The sequence below is a fragment of the Delphinapterus leucas genome, chromosome 3, assembly GCF_059928025.1.
Source record: "Delphinapterus leucas isolate spDelLeu-1000000601 "Yukka" chromosome 3, BTC_Dleu_Yukka2, whole genome shotgun sequence".
Taxonomy (NCBI): Eukaryota; Metazoa; Chordata; class Mammalia; order Artiodactyla; family Monodontidae; genus Delphinapterus; species Delphinapterus leucas.
Genome location: NC_143131.1, coordinates 33271286 through 33293638, shown reverse-complemented (window position 1 = coordinate 33293638; position 22353 = coordinate 33271286). Strand labels below are relative to the sequence as shown.

Genomic DNA, 22353 nt, shown 5'->3' with positions numbered 1-22353 from the left:
ATGGGAAATGAGAGTGGGAGGGAGGGAAAGAATAGTCTTTGTAATACTTGGTGTGATATGATAAATGACCAAAGTGGAGATTCACCACAGTGCAGCAGAAACATGAAGAGACCACCAGTATCTGGACGTGATGGTCTTTGAGAGAGCCAAGAGCCAGAGCTGCCCCAAAGACAGGAGTAGAGGGGCAGTTGGTGTGACAGCCTCCAGACATTTGGCCAGGAGTTTGGATGAATGATGAGACTTAGATGGAGATGCTGCTCAGAGCCAGGTGAGTCATGTGAGAGATGGACTGTGGGAGGCCCTTGCCAGAGGCCATGGGATGAATTAAGTACTGATGTGAACGACCTATGCCAGAGATGCTGATGAGGGCCTGCCAGAGCAGTGGGAATGGAAGTAGGGGTAGGTTCTAGGGCAGAGAGTCAAGGTGTGTTTTTGGATGTAAAACTGGTGAGTAGGTGGGAAGGGTGAGAAGGAGGAGGAGTTGAGTGTGACCCAGGAGAGACTGGTGCCATGAATGGAGATGGGCCTGTCACGGGGCAGGTTTGGAAGAGAAGGTGAGTTTATTTTGCACAAGTGGAGTTTTTTGAGAAATCTGTGAAATATCTCAGTGGATATGTAGCATCAAAATATTTTGTCAGAGCAGAAGCAAGAAGAACTACAGTCCTGCAGCCCTGTGAAACTAAAACCACATTCACAGAAAGTTAGATGAGATGAAAAGGCAGAGGGCTATGTACCAGATGAAGGAACAAGATAAAACCCCAGAGAAACAACTAAATGAAGTAGAGATAGGCAACCTTCCAGAAAAAGAATTCAGAATAATGATAGTGAAGATGATCCAGGACCTCGGAAAAAGAATGGAGGCAAAGATCGAGAAGATGCAAGAAATGTTTAACAAAGACCTAGAAGAATTAAAGAACAAACAGATGAACAATACAATAACTGAAATGAAAAATACACTAGAAGAAATCAATAGCAGAATAAATGAGGCAGAAGAACAGATAAGTGACCTGGAAGACAGAACGGTGGACTTCACTCCTGTAGAACAGAATAAAGGAACAAGAATGAAAAGAAATGAAGACAGCCTAAGAGACCTCTGCGACAACATTAAACACAACAACATTCGAATTATAGAGGTCCCAGAAGGAGAAGAGAGAGAGAAAAGACCGGAGAAAATATTGGAAGAGATTATAGTTAAAAACTTCCCTAACATAGGAAAGGAAACAGCCACACAAATCCAGGAAAGGCAGAGAGTCCCATACAGGATAAACCCAAGGAGCAGTAGGCCGAGACACAGAGTAATCAAATTGGCAAAAATTAAAGACAAAGAAAAATTATTGAAAGCAGCAAGGGAAAAACAATAAATAACATACTAGGGAACTCCCATAAGGTTAACAGCTGATTTCTCAGCAGAAACTCTACAGGACAGAAGGAAGTGGCATGACATATTTAAAGTGATGAAAGGGAAGAACTTACAACCAAGGTTATCCTACCTGGAAAGTTTCTCATTCAGATTTGATGGAGAAATCAAAAGTGTTACAGACAAGCAAAAGCTAAGAGAATTCAGCACCACCAAACCAGCTAGCTCTACAGCAAATGCTAAAGGAACTTCTCTAAGTGGGAAACACAAGAGAAAAAAAGGACCTACAAAAACAAACCCAGGGCTTCCCTGGTGGTGCAGTGGTTGAGAGTCCGCCTGCTGATGCAGGGGACACGGCTTAGTGCCCCGGTCCAGGAAGATCCCACATGCCGCAGAGGGGCTGGGCCCATCAGCCATGGCCGCTGACCCTGCACGTCCAGAGCCTGTGCTCCGCAACGGGAGAGGCCACAACAGTGAGAGGCCCGCGTACGGCAAAAAAAAAAAAAAAAAAAAAAAATTAAGAAAATGGCAATAGGAACATGCATATGGATAATTACCTTAAACGTGAATGGATTAAATGCTCCAACCAAAAGCCACAGGCTCGCTGAATGGATACAAAAACAGGACCCGTATATATGCTGTCTACAAGGCACCCACTTCAGACCTAGGGACGCATACAGACAGAAAGTGAGGGGATGGAAAAAGATATTCCATGCAAATGGAAATCAGAAGAAAGCTGGAGTAGCAATACTCATATCAGATAAAATAAACTTTAAAATAAAGAATGTTGCAAGAGACAAGGAAGGATACTACATAATGATCAGGGAATCAACCCAAGAAAAAGATATAACAATTATAAATATATATGCACCCAACATATGAGCACCTCAATAAATAAGGCAACTGCTAATAGCTACAAAAGAGGAAATCGACAGTAATACAGTAATAGTGGGGGACTTCAACACCTCACTAACACCAATGGACAGATCATCCAAACAGAAAATTAATAAGGAAACAGACACTTTAAATGAAACGATAGACCAGTTAGATTTAATTGATATTTATAGAATATTCCATCCAAAAACAGCATATTACACTTTCTTCTCAAGTGCGCATGGAACATTCTCCAGGATAGATCACATCTTTGGTCACAACTCAAGCCTCAGTAAATTTAAGAAAATTGAAATTATATCAAGCATCTTTTCTGACCACAATGCTATGAGATCAGAAATCAATTACAGGGAAAAAAACGTAAAAAACACAAAAACATGGAGGCTAAACAATACATCACTGAATAACCAAGAGATCACTGAAGAAATCAAAGAGGAAATCAAAAAATACCTAGAGACAAATGACAATGAAAACGCGATGATCCAAAACCTATGGGATGCAGCAAAAGCAGTTCTAAGAGGGAAGTTTATAGCAATATAATCCTACCTCAAGAAACAACAAACATCTCAGGTAAACAATCTAACCTTACACCTAAAGGAACTACAGAAAGAAGAACAAACAAAACCCAAAGTTAGCAGAAGGAAAGAGCTCATAAAGATCAGAGCAGAAATAAATGAAATAGAAACAAAGAAAACAGCAGCAAAGATCAATAAAACTAAAAGCTGGTTCTTTGAGAAGATAAACAAAATTGATAAACCATTAGCCAGATTCATCAAGAAAAAGAGGGAGAGGACTCAAATCAATAAAATTAGAAATGAAAAAGGAGAAGTTACAACAGACATCACAGAAATACAAAACATCCTAAGAGACTACTACAGGCAACTCTATGCCAATAAAGTGGACAACCTGGAAGAAATGGACAAATTCTTAGAAAGGTATAACCTTCCAAGACTGAAGCAGGAAGAAATAGAAAATATGAACAGACCAATCACAAGTAATGAAATTGAAACTGTGATTAAAAATCTTCCAACAAACAAAAGCCCAGGACCAGATGGCTTCACAGGTGAATTCTACCAAACATTTAGAGAAGAGCTAACACCCATCCTTCTCAAACTCTTCCAAAAAATTGCAGAGGAAGGAACACTCCCAAACTCATTCTGTGAGGCCACCATCACCCTGATAGCAAAACCAGAGAAAGATACTACAAAAAAAGAAAATTACACACCAATATCACTGATGAATATAGATGCAAAAATCCTCAACAAAATAGAAGCAAACAGAATCCAACAACACATTAAAAGGATCATATACCATGATCAAGTGGGATTTCTCCCAGGGATGCAAGGATTCTTCAGTATACGCAAATCAATCAATGTGATACACCATATTAACAAATTGAAGAATAAAAACCATACGGTCATCTCAATAGATGCAGAAAAGCTTTTGACAAAATTCAACACCCATTTATGATAAACACTTTCCAGAAAGTGAGCATAGAGGGAACCTACCTCAATATAATGAAGGCCATATACGATAAACCCACTGCAGACATCATTCTCAATGGTGAAACACTGAATGCATTTCTTCTAGGATCAGGAACAAGACAAGGATGTCCACTCTCACCACTGTTATTCAACATAGTTTTGGAAGTCCTAGCCACGGCAATCAGAGAAAAAAAAGAAATAAAAGGAATACATATTGGAAAAGAAGAAGTAAAACTATCACTGTTTGCAGATGACATGATACTATACATCGAAAACCCTAAAGATGTCACCAGAACACTACTAGGGCTAATCAATGAATTTGGTAAACTTGCAGGATACAAAATTAATGCACAGAAATCTCTTGCATTCATATACAATAATGATGAAAAATCTGAAAGATAAATTAAGGAAACACTCCCATTTACCACTGCAACAGAAAGAATAAAATACCTAGGAAAAAACCTACCTAGGGAGACAAAAGACCTGTATGCAGAAAACTGTAAGACACTGATGAAAGAAATTAAAGATGATACAGACAGATGGAGAGATATACCATGTTCTTGGATTGGAGGAATCAATATTGTGAAAGTATTGACTATATTACCCAAAGCAATCTACAGATTCAGTGCAATCCCTATCAAATTACCAATGGCAGTTTTTACAGAACTAAAACGAAAAATCTTAAAATTTGTATGGAGACACAAAAGACACCAAATAGCTAAAGCAGTCTGGAGGGAAAAAAACAGCTGGAGGAATCAGACTCCCTGACTTCAGACCATACTACAAAGCTACAGTAATCAAGACAATATGGTACTGGCAGAAAAACAAACATAGATCAATGGAACAGGATAGAAAGCCCAGAGATAAACCCACGCACCTATGGTCAACTAATCTATGACAAAGGAGGCAAGGATATACAATGGAGAAAAGACAGTCTCTTCAATAAGTGGTGCTGGGAAAACTGGAGAGCTACATGTAAAAGAATGAAATTAGAACACTCACTAACACCATACACAAAAATAAACTCAAAATGGAATCAAGACCTAAATGTAAGACTGGACACTATAAAACTCTTAGAGGAAAACATAGGAAGAACACTCTGACATAAATCACAGCAAGATCTTTTTTTGATCCACCTTCTAGAGTAATGGAACTAAAATCAAAAGCAAACAAATGGGACCTAATGACACTTCAAAGCTTTTCCACAGCAAAGAAAAGCCTAAACAAGACAAAAAGACAACCCTCAGAATGGGAGAAAATATTTGCAAACGAATCAATGGACAAAGGATTAATCTCCAAAATATATAAACAGCTCATGCAGCTCAATAGTAGAAAAACAAACAACCCAATCCAAAAATGGTCAGAAGACCTAAATAGACATTTCTCCAAAGAGGACATACAGATGGCCAAGAAGCACATGGAAAGCTGCTCAACATCACTAATTATTAGAGAAATGCAAATCAAAACTACAATGAGGTTTCACCTCACACCAGTCAGAATGGGTATCATCAGAAATTCTACAAACAGCAAATGCTGGAGAGGGCGTGGAGAACAGGGAACCCTCTTGTACTGTTGGTGGGAATGTAAATTGATACAGCCACTGTGGAGAAGAGTATGCAGGTTCCTTAAAAAACTAAAAATAGAATTACCATATGACCCAGCAATCCCACTACTGGGCATGTACCCAGAGAAAACCATAATTCAAAAAGAGTCATGTACCACAGTGTTCATTGCAGCACTGGTTACAATAGCCAGGTCATGGAAGCAACCTAAATGCCCATCGAAGGATGAATGGATAAAGAAGAAGTGGTACATATACACAATGGAATATTACTCAGCCATAAAAAGGAACGAAATTGGGTCATTTGTAGAGATGTGGCTGGATCTAGACTGTCATACTGAGTGAAGTAAGTCAGAAAGAGGAAAATAAATATCGTATATTAACGCATATATGTGGAAGCTAGAAAAATGGCACAGATGAACCGGTTTGCAGGGCAGAAATTGAGACACAGATGTAGAGAACAAACATATGGACACCAAGGGGGAAAGCGGCAGGGGGTCTGGATGGTGGTGTGATGAATTGGGGGATTGGGATTGACATGTATACACTGATGTGTATCAAATGGATAACTAATGAGAACCTGCTGTATTATAAAAAAAACAAAAACAAAAAAAACCATTAATGAAACACTAAGGACACTATGAACCAAGAAAGTTTGGAATATAAATTAGAGGACAGATCAAGTGCTTAGGGATTCCAGTATCATATTTTAGTCTGCCTTGTGCATGCAGGAGAATAACACTGAAATTCAACCTTTGCTATGTTATAAGAATCTAGCTTATGTTTTTCTGAATGTCCTAGGAATTTTTTGTACATTGTCATCCAGATTTTTTGTTTCTCGGGATCCTGACATTCCTCTCTGTCAGTTTTGGTCATCATTCCGGCGAGGACTTCCCTGTTCATTCAAGAACCTTTTTGTTATCAACTTCAGCATGTCATAACAAATTGGAGCACATCACTCAGGTGCTTAAAACCCTTCGAAGGCCCCTGCTGCTCCAGCATCAAGTCCCTGCTCTGCCTGGTAGACCAGGCCCTTCCAGTGGACACCAGCGGGCTACCTCCATGCACTCCACAGTACAGCTGAAGACCGGTGACTCCCCAAACTTCCTCACTCCCACAGGCCTCAGGCCTCTCCTCAAACCACAGCTCCAGGGAATGGCTCTTTCCACCCACCAACATTCTCCACTTGCCAACGCTTCCCATCTTGCAGAGGCCCCTGGAAGCCCCACCCCACCAAAGAGGGACATCTATCCACTCATGTCTCACCTCAGCTCTGCTATAATAGGAGTGACTTCAACAGCCTTCAAGAAATGTCAACAAGCGTCTATCAGACAAATGAACTTGTTTCTTCCTTCTATCACAAAGGTGAAATTGTAGTAAAGAAACGACCTGAAGAACATTCCTTCTTGTTCAGAAACATGTCAAGAGATTTTTAACATGAAAAAAAACATGATAAAAGCTCACCTTCAAAAAGAATGAGGAACAGCTCCATTCCCCAATCCACACTTCCCCACACTCTCTACTATCAAGGGTCAGCTCCATTCCCCATCCACACTTCCCCACACTCTCTACTATCAAGGGTTATCTTTTTTTTTTAAATTTTAATCTCTTCCAACTGCTAGCCATAAATCTCATTTCCTTGCTTACGTAATCAAAATACATTTTCATGTTTATTGGTGAGTTACAATGCTTTATTTGTACACTGCTTATTCTATCTTTTGTCTACCTTTTTAATTAGGCATTAATCTGTTCCTTACTGCTCAATTAGAAAGAAATATCACAATGTGCATATTAACTGTGTTATATACATTGCAAATATATCTCCCAGTTCTCTTACTTTCTAGCGAGGTTTCTGTTTGACTTTCATTAAGTCATATTTCTCAATTTTGTCCTTTATGGTTTCTGACTATAAACCTCTTTCTCATGTGAATATTTTATAAATTGTCACCTATATTGTCTTCAAGTACAATTAAGCCTTTTAACATTTTAAGGTTTAATCCATATAAAATTAATTCTGGTGAACAATATGAGTCAGGGGCCCAGCTTTCCCCTCTTCCCACCAAATGCTACCAATTGTCCCAACACTTTTTATTAAATAACACAATCCTTCCTCCACTGACTTGAGATGCCATTAGGACCCCATTCCTTCTCAACATCCTTGGTGGAACTCCTTTAACCCACTGCTCCTTCACCCCACATTCCTTCACTGAACAGCATCCTCTACTCTTGTGGCTTTAACCATCACTTATAACTGATGACTTCTAAATACGTATTTCCAGGTATCTTCCCAGTTACTGTTTAACCATCTACTGGACAATTGCTTGCTTATCTGCACAAATCCACTCAAATGAGGTCCTTAAGGAATGACGAAATATACATTTTTAAAATTTGTTTATTATTTATTTTATTTTATCCAGCAGGTTCTCATTAGTTACCCATTTTATACATATTCGTGTATACATGTCAATCCCAATCTCCCAATTCATCACACCCCCAAACCCCCACCCCCGACATTTCTCCCCCCGGTGTCCATATGTTTGTTCTCTACATCTGTGTCTCAATTTCTGCCCTGCAAACCGGTTCATCTGTGCCACTTTTCTAGGTTCCACATATATGCGTTAATATACGATATTTATTTTCCTCTTTCTGACTTACTTCACTCAGTATGACAGTCTCTAGATCCAGCCACGTCTCTACAAATGACCCAATTTCGTTCCTTTTTATGGCTGAGTAATATTCCGTTGTATATATGTAGCACATCTTCTTTATCCATTCATCCTTCGATGGGCATTTAGGTTGCTTCCATGTCCTGGCTATTGTAAATAGTGCTGCAATGAACATTGGGTCCATGTGTCTTTTTGAATTATGGTTTTCTCTGGGTATATGTCCAGGAGTGGGATTGCAGGATCATATGGTAATTCTATTTTTAGTTTTTTAAGGAACCTCCATACTGTTCTCCATAGTATCTGTATCAATTTACATTCCCACCAAGTGCAAGAGGGTTCCCTCTTCTTCACTCCCTCTCCAGCATTTGCTGTTTGTAGACTTTCTGATGATGCCCATTCTTCCTGGTGTGAAGTGATATCTCATGTAGTTTTGATTTGCATTTCTCTACTAATTAGTGATGTTGAGCAGCTTTCCATGTGCTTCTTGGCCATCTGTATGTCTTCTTTGGAGAAATGTCTATTTAGGTCTTCTGACCATTTTTGGATTGGGTTGTTTGTTTTTCTACTATTGAGCTTCATGAGCTGTTTATACATTTTGGAGATTAATCCTTTGTCCATTGATTCATTTGCAAATATTTTCTCCCATTCTGAGGGTTGTCTTTTCATCTTGTTTATGTTTTCCTTTGCTGTGGAAAAGCTTTGAAGTGTCATTAGGTCCCGTTCGTTTACTTTTGTTTTTATTTCCATTACTCTAGGAGGTGGATCAAAAAAGATCTCGCTGTGATTTATGTCAAAGAGTGTTCTTCCTATGTTTTCCTCTAAGAGTTTTATAATGTCCGGTCTTACATTTAGGTCTGTAATCCAGTTTGAGTATATTTTTATGTATGGTGTTAGGGAATGTTCTAATTTCATTCTTTTGCATGTAGCTCTCCAGTTTTCCCAGCACCACTTATTGAAGAGACTGTCTTTTCTCCATTGTATATCCTTGCCTCCTTTGTCATAGATTAGTTGACCATAGGTGCGTGAGTTTATCTCTGGGCTTTCTATCCTGTTCCATTGATCTATGTTTCTGTTTTTCTGCCAGTACCATATTGTCTTGACTACTGTAGCTTTGTAGTATAGTCTGAAATCAGGGAGTCTAATTCCTCCAGCTCTGTTTTTTTCCCTCCAGATTGCTTTAGCTATTTGGTGTCTTTTGTGTCTCCATACAAATTTTAAGATTTTTTGTTTTAGTTCTGTAAAAAATGTCATGGGTAATTTGATAGGGATTGCACTGAATCTGTAGATTGCTTTGGGTAATATAGTAATTTTCACAATATTGATTCTTCCAATCCAAGAACATGGTATATCTCTCCATCTGTTAGTATCATCTTTAATTTCTTTCATCAGTGTCTTATAGTTTTCTGCATACAGGTCTTTTGTCTCCCTAGGTAGGTTTTTTCCTAGGTATTTTATTCTTTCTGTTGCAGTGGTAAATGGGAGTGTTTCCTTAATATCTCTTTCAGATTTTTCATCATTAATGTATACGAATGCAAGAGATTTCTGTGCATTAATTTTGTATCCTGCAAGTTTACCAAATTCATTGATTAGCCCTAGTAGTGTTCTGGTGACATCTTTAGGGTTTTCGATGTATAGTATCATGTCATCTGCAAACAGTGATAGTTTTACTTCTTCTTTTCCAATATGTATTCCTTTTATTTCTCTGATTGCTGTGGCTAGGACTTCCAAAACTATGTTGAATAATAGTGGTGAGAGTGGACATCCTTGTCTTGTTCCTGATCCTAGAAGAAATGCATTCAGTGTTTCACCATTGAGAATGATATCTGCAGTGGGTTTATCGTATATGGCCTTCACTATATTGAGGTAGGTTCCCTCTATGCCCACTTTCTGGAGAGTATTTATCATAAATGGGTGTTGAATTTTGTCAGAAGCTTTTTCTGCATCTATTGAGATGATCGTATGGTTTTTATTCTTCAGTTTGTTAATATGGTGTATCACATTGATTGATTTGCGTATACTGAAGAATCCTTGCATCCCTGGGAGAAATCCCACTTGACATGGTATGTGATCCTTTTAATGTGTTGTTGGATTCTGTTTGCTTGTATTTTGTTGAGGATTTTTGCATCTATATTCATCAGTGATATTGGTGTGTAATTTTCTTTTTTTGTAGTGTCTTTCTCTGGTTTTGCTATCAGGGTGATGGTGGCCTCACAGAATGAGTTTGGGAGTGTTCCTTCCTCTGCAATTTTTGGAAGAGTTTGAGAAGGATGGGTGTTAGCTCTTCTCTAAATGTTTGGTAGAATTCACCTGTGAAGCCATCTGTTCCTGGACTTATGTTTGTTGGAAGATTTTTAATCACAGTTTCAATTTCACTACTTGTGATTGATCTGTTCATATTTTCTATTTCTTCCTGCTTCAGTCTTGGAAGGTTATACCTTTCTAAGAATTTGTCCATTTCTTCCAGGTTTTCCATTTTATTGGCATAGAGTTGCCTGTAGTAGTCTCTTAGGATGCTTTGTATTTCTGTGATGTCTGTTGTAACTTCTCCTTTTTCATTTCTAATTTTATTGATTTGAGTCCTCTCCCTCTTTTTCTTGATGAATCTGGCTAATGGTTTATCAATTTTGTTTATCTTCTCAAAGAACCAGCTTTTAGTTTTATTGATCTTTGCTACTGTTTTCTTTGTTTCTATTTCATTTATTTCTGCTCTGATCTTTATGAGCTCTTTCCTTCTGCTAACTTTGAGTTTTGTTTGTTCTTCTTTCTGTAGTTCCTTTAGGTGTAAGGTTAGATTGTTTACCTGAGATGTTTGTTGTTTCTTGAGGTAGGATTATATTGCTGTAAACTTCCCTCTTAGAACTGCTTTTGCTGCATCCCGTAGGTTTTGGATCATTGTGTTTTCATTGTCATTTGTCTCTAGGTATTTTTTGATTTCCTCTTTGATTTCTTCAGTGATCTCTTGGTTATTCAGTGATGTATTGTTTAGCCTCCATGTGTTTCTGTTTTTTATGTCTTTTTCCCTGTAATTGATTTCTAATGTCATAGTGTTGTGGTCAGAAAAGATGCTTGATATGATTTCAGTTTTGTTAAATGTACTGAGGCTTGATATGTGACACATGATATGATCTCTCCTGGAGAATGTTTCGTGTGCACTTGAGAAGAAACTGTAATCTGCTGTTTCTAGATGGAGTGTCCTATAAATATCAATTAAATCTATGTGGTCTATTGTGTCAGTTAAACCTTCTGTTTCCTTATTTATTTTCATTTTGGATCATCTGTCCATTGGTGTAAATGAGGTGTTAAATTCCCCCAGTATTATTGTGTTACTGTCAATTTCCGCTTTTATAGCTCTTATCAGTTGCTTTATGTATTGAGGTGCTCCTATGTTGGGAGCATATATATTTATAATTGTTATATCTTCTTCTTGGATTGATCCCTTGATCATTATGTAGTGTCCTTCCTTGTCTCTTGTAACATTTTTTATTTTAAAGTCTATTTTGTCTGATATGAGTATTACTTCTCCAGCTTTCTTTTGATTTCCATTTTCATGGAATACCTTTTTCCACCCTCTCACTTTCACTCTGTATGTTTCCCTAGGTCTGAAGTGGGTGTCTTGTAGACAGCATATATATGGGTTTTGTTTTTGTATCCATTCAGCAAGCCTGTGTCTTTTGGTTGGAGCATTTAATCCATTCATGTTTAAGGTAATTATCGATATATATGTTCCTGTTACCCTTTTGTTAATTGTTTTGGGTTTGTTTTTGTAGGTCCTTTTCTTCTCTTGTTTTTCCCACTTAGAGAAGTTCCTTTAGCATTTGCTGTAGTGCTGGTTTCGTGGTGCTGCATTCTCTTAGCTTTTGTTTGTCTGTAACATTTTTGATTTCTCCATCGATTCTGAATTAGATCCTTGTCGGGTAGAGTAATCTTGGTTTTAGGTTCTTCCCTTTCATCACTGTAAGTACATCATGCCACTCCCTTCTGGCTTGTAGAGTTTCTGCTGAGAAATCAGGTGCTAACCTTATGGGAGTTCCCTTGTTTGTTATTTGTCATTTTTCCCTTCCTGTTTTCAGTAATTTTTCTTTGTCTTTAATTTTTGCCAATTTGATTACTGTGTGTCTCGGAGTGTTTCTCCTTGGGTTTATCTTGTATGGGACTCTCTGGCCTTCCTGGACTTGGGTGGTTATTTGCTTTCCCATGTTAGGGAAGTTTTCGACTATAATCTCTTCAAATATTTTCTCTGGTCCTTTCTCGCTTTCTTCTTCTGGGACCCCTATAATGCGAATGTTGTTGTGTTTAATGTTGTCCCAGAGGTCTCTTAGACTGTCTTCATTTCTTTTCATTCTTTTTTCTTTATTCTGTTCCGCATCAGTGAATTCCAGCAGTCTGTCTTCCATGTCACTTATCCATTCTTCTGCCTCAGTTATTCTGCTGTTGTTTCCTTTTAGTGTAATTTTCATTTCATTTATTGTATTGTACATCTCTCTTTGCTTGTTCTTTAATTTTTCTAGGTCTTTGTTAAACATTTCTTGCATCTTCTCAATCTTTTCCTGCATTTTTTTCTGAGGTCCGGGATCATTTTCACTATCAATATTCTGAATTCTTTTTCTGGAAGGTTGCCTATCTTCACTTCATTTAGTTGTTTTTCTGGGGTTTCATCTTGTTCCTTCATCTGGTACATAGCCCTCTGCCTTCTCATCTCCTCTATCTTTCTGTGAATGTGGTTTTAGTTCCACAGGCTGCAGGATTGTAGTTCTTCTTGTTTCTGCTGTCTGCCCTCTCTCATTAATGTTCTTATAGTACCCCCAGGTCAAAAGAAGTAACCTAACAGTTCTTTTTATGAAGTAGTAGGTCCAGTCAAATTAATGAGTATTTATGACCTGACACTTGAGTAGCAGTGTCAGAGAATAATGCATATCAACGTAAAGGAAATAATATCTTTATTTTATTCTTAAAAAGCCACGTATATGTACCTGTTTGGGTACCGCACAGCTTCTCAAACCTTAGAAACAGATTGGGCACTGCCACTCTTGTTTCCACCTCTACATTGATTTTTGGTTGGTACTTGTGTTTTATCACAGCATCCAACAAGCCTTCCCTCCCACTTCACAAAGATATGACGTCATTGAGAGGAATGTGGCATGACCTAGTGTTGAAACCAAACTACCTTTAGCTATAGGTTCGCATAGTGTTGGATAGATGTCACTGTGTTTCCTCTGAAATTTTAAAATATGCTGTGGTACGCCAGTTCATTTGCTTCTGTGCCTTGGGGCACTTTAGTGCATGGTTTGGGAACTACAGCCCGAACTTAGCTTCCCAGTGTTGGCAGTACTTGGGTTAGTGGTGAAGCCTGGCAATCAGAGCATAGTGTGCAGACATATACATACTCATTTACATCTTGGTGTTCACTCACCTGTCAGCCAGCTTGAGCTTCGAGTGCTGAGGACCAGGAGCTGTGCTTGGACACTGATGGGGTGGGGGGAAGGGGGAAGTGCCTTACAGTGAACAGGGAGACAGCATTTCCTCTCAAGGAGCTTATAGTCTGTTGGAGGAATTACAGAATTGGGAAGAGATCAGCAAACTTTCTAGTAGGGGCCAGGTAGTCAGTATTTTAGGTTTGCTGACCTTGCAGTCTCTGGGGAATCTGTTCAGTCCCAACATGAGGATGTGAAAGCAGCCTTGGGCAGTATGTAAACAAATGGGTGTGGCTCTGTTCTAGTAAAACTTTATTTACAAAAGCAGAGGTGGGTCGAATCTGGCCCACAGGTCACAGTTTGTGCAACCTCTGTAATAGAGATGTAATTAAAGTGTCCTGGAAGCAGAAGAAGGAGCATCAGACCTTTGGGGAAGAGGAAGGTATCACAAAGGTGATAATGAGCTCTTCCTGACTCCCACCAGCAGTCTCCAGGTGAATTGAGGAGAGGGTGGCAGAAAGGAGTACAGAGTGAACTCCAGGCAGAAGGGAAAACATGTGCAAATGTAAAGAGTCATGAAGGGGTCCGGCAGCTTGGAGAATGGAATCAATTTTAGTGTAACCTGGAATGAGATTGGAGGGGAGGCACAGGGCTTCTTTCCTGGGTTAAAAGAGTTTCATGGATCATTTTTCTCATTTTTGGTTTTCTGCCTCATTTTTTTGGTGAATCATGTCCTCTAGTAGTCTCCAGAGAATGGCTGCAAGGAAGAAATATCTTTTGAGATCTGGCATGTCTTTATAAAATGTATTTTATTCTCTCACTTAATTAATAGTTTGAGTATAGAAGTCAAGCGTGAAAGTAATTTTCACTCGGCTTTTGGAAGACGTTCTCTTTAGCTTTCAGTGCTAAGTCTGTGTTTTCCTCTCCTCCCTGCCTCCCCTCTCCTCCCCCAGAGTGCTTACTGACCACACACCCAGTGTCTCCTGTACACCCGTGGCCCGCTCTGGAGATAGCGCCGTCACCTTCCCCGTGTGACGGTAGAGGGTTCGTGGGGCTTACAGGGCAGTCGCAGAGTCCTGGCTCAGGGAGCTGCTCCCATGTTGCGCTCATTCCTGGGTCCTGGATGGGACCTCCCCCTCCCCCTCCCCCTCCCTGGAAGCTTTTCAGAGCTTCTTTTACGCAGTTATTATGGGTGCTGTACTGTGGAAGGAGTCTTTTTAAATTCATTGTGCTGGGTACTTGGTGGCATCTTTGAGGACTAGATTTTTTCAGTTGAATATGGATTCTGTGTATGTTCTTGTTATTGCAGTTTTCTCTTAATCGGTCTCCTTTAAACACCACTTCCTTCAAGCTTCCCTCTTCCTTCAAACCTTTACGTCTCCCTACACAGTCTGGTCTCCATCTGCCTTCCCAAACTGAGCTTTCCAGTCCGGCCAGGTTGGGGTTTTCCATAGGTACATCTCTCATTTTACTTAAATCCCCACACTTCACTTTAATAATACAGTAGAGTCTACCTACCTGCAAAGTTTCTGTTCCTGGAGAGCATTCCTTCAGAGGGCAGTGCTTGAGGAACTTAAGCTCTTGTGAGTAGGCGGATAGGAGTGGGGAGTGGAATTAGGAGAGTGGTTGCTGGTCAGAGTTTTTTAATGATTTTTATGTTCCCTAACAGGAAACAGTGAGAAAAAAAAAAAAGGGACACTAAGGAGGATGGGACTTGGCAGTAGGACACTATCTGCCTTCCCACCTGGCTGTCGGGGTGGCCACCCAGGCACCTCCTCTCCTGCAGGCTCACCGAACTACTTGCACATTTATTTTGCTGTGCTGTGATTAAGCAGCTTTCTCCTTCCAGTGTTTCATTCCTTCGTGTGTTAATGACAAGGGAGTTATCTCACTGTGGCTACAAGAATAGAGGCTCGGAATAAAGACGCTTTGGGTCGTCTTTGCTCACCGATCTGTGCCTGAGCAGGTGTTTCTCAAGCCCCCTTCCAGGCCGGAGTAGATTCTCACCAGCAGAACGCGCTCACTCACTCTCTGTCATGTTCCTGCTCCCCCTCTGCCCACCTATCTCCCCTCCACCCCCCGGAAAAGAGAAAACGAGCGTAACAACTAAACAGAACACATCAGGACTGCAGCTTCTGGTGCTCCTCTGCCTTCAGCTTCACTTTTCTCCACTCTTTTTTCTAACTACTGTATCCTCAGCAGAAAAGTCCAGAACCTCACGTAGCCTAGAGGCAGAACTGTCAAAGCCGATGAGAAAGCAAACAGAGCACCTGTGTGCCCACGTTCAAGGGAGGGACCACGCTTATGTGGTTGGTGGCCGAGCCCCGGCCGCTCAGACGCCTAAGACAGAGGGCAGGATACACGCAAAGACACAAGAACTAACAAGCAGAAGACAGATTTTTTTCTTTGTGTTCAATTTTATACATTGATTCTGCATGATCAGTTTTCCTAAACTGAAGCATTTTTTGACATTTTTGAATCCTTTAAAATAATTACATTGAGCAGGATACGAACCTGGTAGCCCTTGGGCAGGATGCAGCCTGAAGGTGTATTTTGTTTGGCCTTTAGAATGTATAAAAATATGAGTTAGTTGCTTATGTTTACAAATTTGAGTATTTCATGTAAAATCCCAGATTTCTACCTAGTCTTGAAAAAGGAAAATCTGGCAAAGCAAGGCCCATTGCTGCCACCTTTAGAGCAGGTGGCTGTCCCCACCAAGGACACAGAGCTCTGGTTGGCACCTGCCTGAGTAGTTTCTTCCCCGTCTCACCCCTTTAGAAATTTACATTTGCATTCTTCTGATGTCAAAAGACAGCTACTCTAATTTTGAAAATTAGCTCCTGAAATTTGATAAAAATGTGCTTTCCTCTAAAGAATAAGCCATTGGTGGGAAAAAAGTAAGTTCTGACAATGCATCTATCAGGAGGGAGCAGGGACAAGTTTTATGGGTCCCTGTTTTCCTGGAGGTGCACTGGAGGGCTCTGTTCATGTATTGTTCCGGCCTCAAATAAGTCCATTTGATAGAGGAGTCAGATCTATTACAAGCATAATATAATATGGCCTAATGACTTGCTCAAAGTTTTCTGTGTAAATGTTATAACAAGAAAGTCCTCTTTATCATCTTGCCTGTTTTCAGGTAAGCTGGCCTTGGCGACAGTGCCATTGATTGTTCTATTCCCAAGCACCCCACCCTGACCCTCGCAGACCTGCTCAGTCATGTCCCTCATGGGTGGGGCTGGCACTGTTGGCACAGTGCTGCTGGCACTGCTGACCTTGTGCTTGTGCCTGCCAACAGGAACGGAATATCCCAACTTAACTTGGGGAGGTCTCTCCTAGGTACTCTGGGCAGAGCTTGCCTCCGTGCCACTCCGGTTGAGGCTGAAGCCGGGGAGGTTGGCGGGGGGGTGGATTAAGTGATCTGCACTCAGTCACACCGCTAATTAGTAACGGAGCCAGGATGAGAGCCTTGGCCCACAGTACCCAGTCCCAAGCTCATCCTCAGCCGCCTCCATCCCCCGCCTGCCACTTCGTGGGACACACTCCTCTCTCCTAGACAACTGTGAACTTGTCGTGAGGGATGGTCTCATTTCAGGATAATGTTTAGACAGTCAGTGAATATGGTTTGTGATTATTTTGGTCATGGTTTGGTCTCCTTTATTAAGTTATTCCTGTACACGCCACGTAATTCTATAACTTTAGCAATTGGCATTTTAGACATTCCATGAATACATTTTCATTTTAATAAGTAAGCTCTGCGAAGCTGTGATTGAGTAGGAAGTTATTCATCCAGAAAATAATTGTGAACACTTTTGAAATGTATGCTTGTGCCTCGTGTATGTTTGGTCATGATCATTTGTGCTATTGGGATTCGCTTCCCGGGTTTGTGACAGTGCTCAGCAGTAGCCAGGCAGCCATCTTGCTGTTTGCTTTCACTAAGAAACATGTTTCTTGAATCCTCTTGTTGGGTTCCAGTTATTTAGATGTTCGATCACCTTTCCTTTTTCAAGTTCCTGTTTCTCATATCTCTTCTCACATTTTCTATTTCTGTCTTTTGTGTATTCTGAAAGATTACTCAATGTTTCATCTGTCATTAGAAATCTTTTACTATCAGTCAATGTATGTAATGTGTAAGAGTTATTTTTATTTCTGATTATTCCTTTTTCATTGCATCGTCTTCTTGTTTTTATGACTGTGCCATGCCCGCTCAGAGAGTACTATTTAGAGGTGATTTTCTTTTTGTTTTTTTTTTTTTTTTTTACTTTTCCTATTTCTCACATTATCCCTATTTCCTCTGGGAGTAATCTTTATTTTCCTTTTGGTGATCCTGTTTATCCTTAATTTCTCTTCAATGATTTAGGCTTTCTTATATGTTTTATGATCCTTAGTTGTCTATCCCAATATAAAAATGAGGCAATATTAGGTCTGACAAGGAGTTTTCAGCACATTCGGAGGACTTGTTGTCTGGCAAGCTTCATTCAACAACAGTGGATGCGAACATCATTACTCGGAGGAATCCCTCAGGTTCAGGTGTGGAAGGCTTTCCTCTTTGACACCCATGTCTTTGTTAGCTGCTCTGTGTCCTCAACAATTCTTTTATGTTCTGTAGGAGAACATTTCTGTTGGGAGTGGGGTGTAGGAGCATGTCAGAGTTGACTTCTATAAACAAATCTTGGAATCCTTGAGCTTCAGCCCCATGAATCACTGCATCCTCCTTCACGCACGCACAGAAGATTTAAGTGGCACCATATCCATCCAGTATTGTTTTTCCACCAAATCTAGTAGTCATGTTTGCCTTCTCTCTTCTCCCTATACCTCATATAATACACAAAGTACACTTATAGCACATAAATGTTGTTGGCACTATTCCAAGTGCTTTGCATATATTTACTCATTTAATCTTGACAACAAACTTATGAGAAAAATACAGTTATCATCCCTGCTTTACAGATGGGGAAACCGAGGCACAGAGTGGTTGAGGTTACACAGTAGGCGCAAAAGCTGGGATTCAGAGCCTGTGTTTTTAACCACCACTCTGTCCTGCCTGTAGTGGATTGATAATACCCTCCATCTCTTGTACAGATCCTGAATCTGACCACCTATCACCACCTCCACTCTTGAAAACCTTAGCAGAGGGTCCTCACCACTGATTATTTCATTTGGACTCTGGTTCTTCTGCCTCTCTTCTCCCCTAGAGTCCGTTCTCTATGTAGCAGCTAGAGAAATCTTCCCAAAGTACAGGTCGGTTCATGGATCTCCCCTGATTAAAACACTCCAGTGGCTGCTGCTTATCTCGACCTGTTAAAGCCCTTATCCTTTTGATGACCAAAGGCCCTCTGTGGCCTGGCCAGCCCACCTCCTGTCAGCCCCTCTCCCTGACCTTTGAACCTGGTAAGCTGTCCTTGTCTTAGGTCCTTGTATTTGCTCTTGCTACTCTTTCCCTGATCTTACCATGTCAGTCTTCTCATCAGTCAGATCCCAGCTCAGATGCTAGACCTTCACTCACACACTGTCATGCACATTGACTTACTCGAGTTTTTAAAGTTCGTATCAGGACCTTACCTGTTTATGTATGTGTCTCTAGAACTAGCGTCTAAGCTCCTTGAGGGCAGGGACTTCGTCTAGCTCGGTGTTGCACCTTTGGTGCCTGGAGCAGGGCCTGGCACTCGCTAGGCTGATGGGTATGTTGGGCTGAACAATGCCTCCCTCCGCTGAAGCCCCTCCCTACCACCCGCCAGATGCAGTCACCGCTCGTCTGCGCGCTCTCAGTTTTCAACAGAAATGTGTTGAAATCTCTCGTCTACTGATAGTCCCTTCCCCGTTACAGTTGTTGAAGTGTTTGTTACACTTTAGTCATTTGTATGTCATTGTCAGTATTTTTGTCACATCTGCAATCCCCCATATGTGATTAATGACCCTAATTTTTTCTTTAAACTATTTAAATTTATGTAAAATAGAAACTTAATATCACAGTGTACATGGAAAAGAAAACCAACATTACTTGTCATGAAGAAGTGACTATAAAAGTTAATATATACTAATTAAAATTAAAAATGCCATATCACTTAAAATTGTCAAAACCTCAGTTTTATGCACTGCTTTTCTATACTCTAGCAGTACTGGAGTGTTGATAAATATGTGCTTAGTTATAATCTTGAATTTGAAGCCTATCCTGACCCTATAATGGATCCTGGAGCAACAGCTGTGTCCGATTGTCACATCTCCTAAAGCCAGGGTAGCTGAGTCTGGTGTCTCCATGGCTTTAATGTGCAGCATGTTTTGGTATTTGTCAGTATCCATTTTCAGTGTTGATGTGCACAGGATAAGGAGTGTCCTTGGACCAGTTTGAACACCATTTGAAATTCTTCTCATGCAGAACTGACTACATTGCACAGATGATGGACATTTCCTTATGTTTGAAACGACCATCCCGGATGGGGGACAGTAAAAGAATGAGGATGACTTCAAATTTCCAGTGGCTCTTATTAACAGTTCTTCTTCTATATCTAATGAATCAAGTAAACAGCCAGAAAAGAAGTAAGTGCATCAGAGTCAGAGAAAATGAACTGATTGCAATGTCATTACTGTTTTACTTAAGAAGCGATCTTGAGACTTTATTGAACGCTTCAGGTTGTGGTTAAAATCCATTTCTATGTGATTTTTTTTTCATGTACTTCTAGTTTCTTTTAAAAAGGCCCATAAAGATAGATCTAAATATTCTTTCCCCATTAAAAAATTAAGGTATAACTTATATACAGTAAAATTCACCCTTTTAGGATAAAGTTCTGTGAGTTTTGACGGATGCATACAGACATGTATCCACCTGCACAGCCAAGATACAGACCAGTCCGTCATTCCAGAAAATGCCCCTGCTCCTCTGCTGACAGCCCGCCATCCCCACCTCCAGCCAGCACTCGTCTATTTTCTGTCTGTAATTTTGCCTTTCAGAATGTCACATAAATTAAATCCAGATATCTGCTTTAAGAAATATATGATTTGTTTTCATTTTACTTAAAAACGTTAAGAATGTTTGTAGGTGTTATCTAGCTTACTCTATAAAGAGCATTTTCATCCTTCTGCCTCTGAGTTTAGTTTTTATATTATTTCCATAATTAAAGAGGTCTTCTCTTTTCCCCCCAAATTACTACTAAATAACTTTATTATGATTACTAATGATTTCTAATGTGTTTCTAATGTTTTTGTTTTCTGTCTTACATAAAGAGCTTTATAATTCATTGCTGTAGTGAATATGATACCAATCACATGTAAAAATTAAAGAAAAACCCTTTTTAATAGACATTTATATAGAGAATTTGAGATAGAATACCTTTTACACACTCTTAATTGCTTTTCCCCTCCCTCCCTCTTTTCCTTCCTTCCTTTTGTTCTCTCTCTTTCCCTCCCTCAAGTCCTCTCCTTTCTTTCTTTTCACTGTCTTTTTAGAATGACAGTTTTTCATTGTATAGTGCTTATGTATTCCATGATCTAATGTTATTTTATAGATGTGAGTAAATACTATTAGGACTGTAATCTTCTGAATTATTTGTTACTTTTCAGTTGTTTAGGCCTACACAAAATATATATTTTTCAGAGACTCATGTGAGTTTATTACTGTTTATGTGATGTGCTTCATAAAAATCTAAAGATTGGCTATGGGATTTCTGTGTAGGTGGCAGTCTGGTAACAAGCTGTGAAGCACTAGTAGTTAGGAGTACTTAGGAGCTGTGTTTGTGGCATAGGAGGTACATAGTTTTTACTTAAAGTCTTAGAGTTGTTTTTTTTTTTTTTAATTTTACTTTTTTGCAAATGGGGTCACTGGAGACTAAAATTCTCCCAGGCGCTCTCTTGGTCCCTTCATTGAATCCATATAGCCACTCCCTCTATTTATCTTAGTTGTCTGGAAGTGGAATTTTTGAGAGAGGCCTAACCCCTAAGTGGTCTAGTGGTTGACCCTCTTTCATCAGTTTACTCACTAGCTTTTTTAAACCAAAGCTACAAAAAGAAATATAAAACCAGTCACCTCCTGTGACTGCAGGTTCATCTCTGCATAAAGAACATGGGCCTTCTGCAGACACATATGCTTGTACTTACGGCTGGGGACGGTTTCACTTGTTGACTTTTACAGTGCAGTTAAATTAATAAGCATTTTGTGTGCATGTGCGTGTGCGTGTGCGTGTGCGTATGTGTGTGTTTTGTTTCTCCTTCTCCAGGGACTCCTCGTGATTTGAAGTGTATAACTAACAATTTACAAGTGTGGGACTGCTCTTGGAGAGCACCCTCTGGAGCAGGCCATGGTGCTGCTTATGAAGTTTGCTTTGAAAACGGGTAATGGAAATACTTTGGTTAATTTATAGTTATAATCTGAAGGTTCTTTGTCTTTAAATTTAGAATATGAAGATTTTATTCTGGAAATTTTTAAAAGAAATTTTCAATCTTAGCTCTCTATTTTCTAAAAATCTGAATCTTACTTCAGTCAGGATAGAAACAAACCCTTCTCCTGGCCACAACTTTGATTCTTTTATCGTGTGAATGTTGAGCATGGGAAACACTTCTCATGGGCTGTGGATTCTGATCGTCTGTGGGGAAGTTTTACTGGTCTATCCTAAACCAGTGCCTACCTGTATCAATGAAGTTCAAGTTTGACTCTGCCTAACAGAAAATGTCAGTAATAGACAGGCACTTACTGTCATGTGAAAGGTCTGGAGTAGGCGGTTCAAGGCCAACGTGGGTGCACATGGCCATGAGAGGCCCAGGTTCCTCTTTTTCATGCTACTCAGCCATCTTGAGGGTGTGATCTCTTGGTTCAAGATGATGCTTCAGGAGTGGCTGTCATTTCTGCCTTCCAGAAAGCGGGAAGGAAATGGTTTGCTTTAGGAAGACTTCTAAGAAGTCCTGTACAACACCTCTGCTTACATCTCATTGGCAGAACTTAGTGCAGTGGCTAAACTTATTTGCATAAGAGGCTAGGTGATGTGTTCTCATAGCT

At 39.9% G+C, this 22353-nt stretch overlaps 1 protein-coding gene across 3 annotated transcripts in view; it reads left to right on the top strand.

The window, feature by feature from the left end:
* LIFR (LIF receptor subunit alpha) overlaps positions 1–22353 on the top strand; it is a 93794-nt gene that overhangs the window by 13630 nt on the left and 57811 nt on the right. Inside the window, exons 2-3 of one of the 3 annotated variants that reach the window (XM_022598901.2) lie at positions 19744–19904; positions 21578–21692. In XM_022598901.2, the coding sequence (XP_022454609.2) occupies positions 19763–19904; positions 21578–21692 (257 nt within the window). In that variant the 5' untranslated portion in view covers positions 19744–19762. Of the gene's footprint in view, positions 1–13420; positions 19905–20143; positions 21693–22353 lie in introns of those variants that run through there. The other 2 variants (XM_089908787.1, XM_089908788.1) reach the window with 2 other exon arrangements.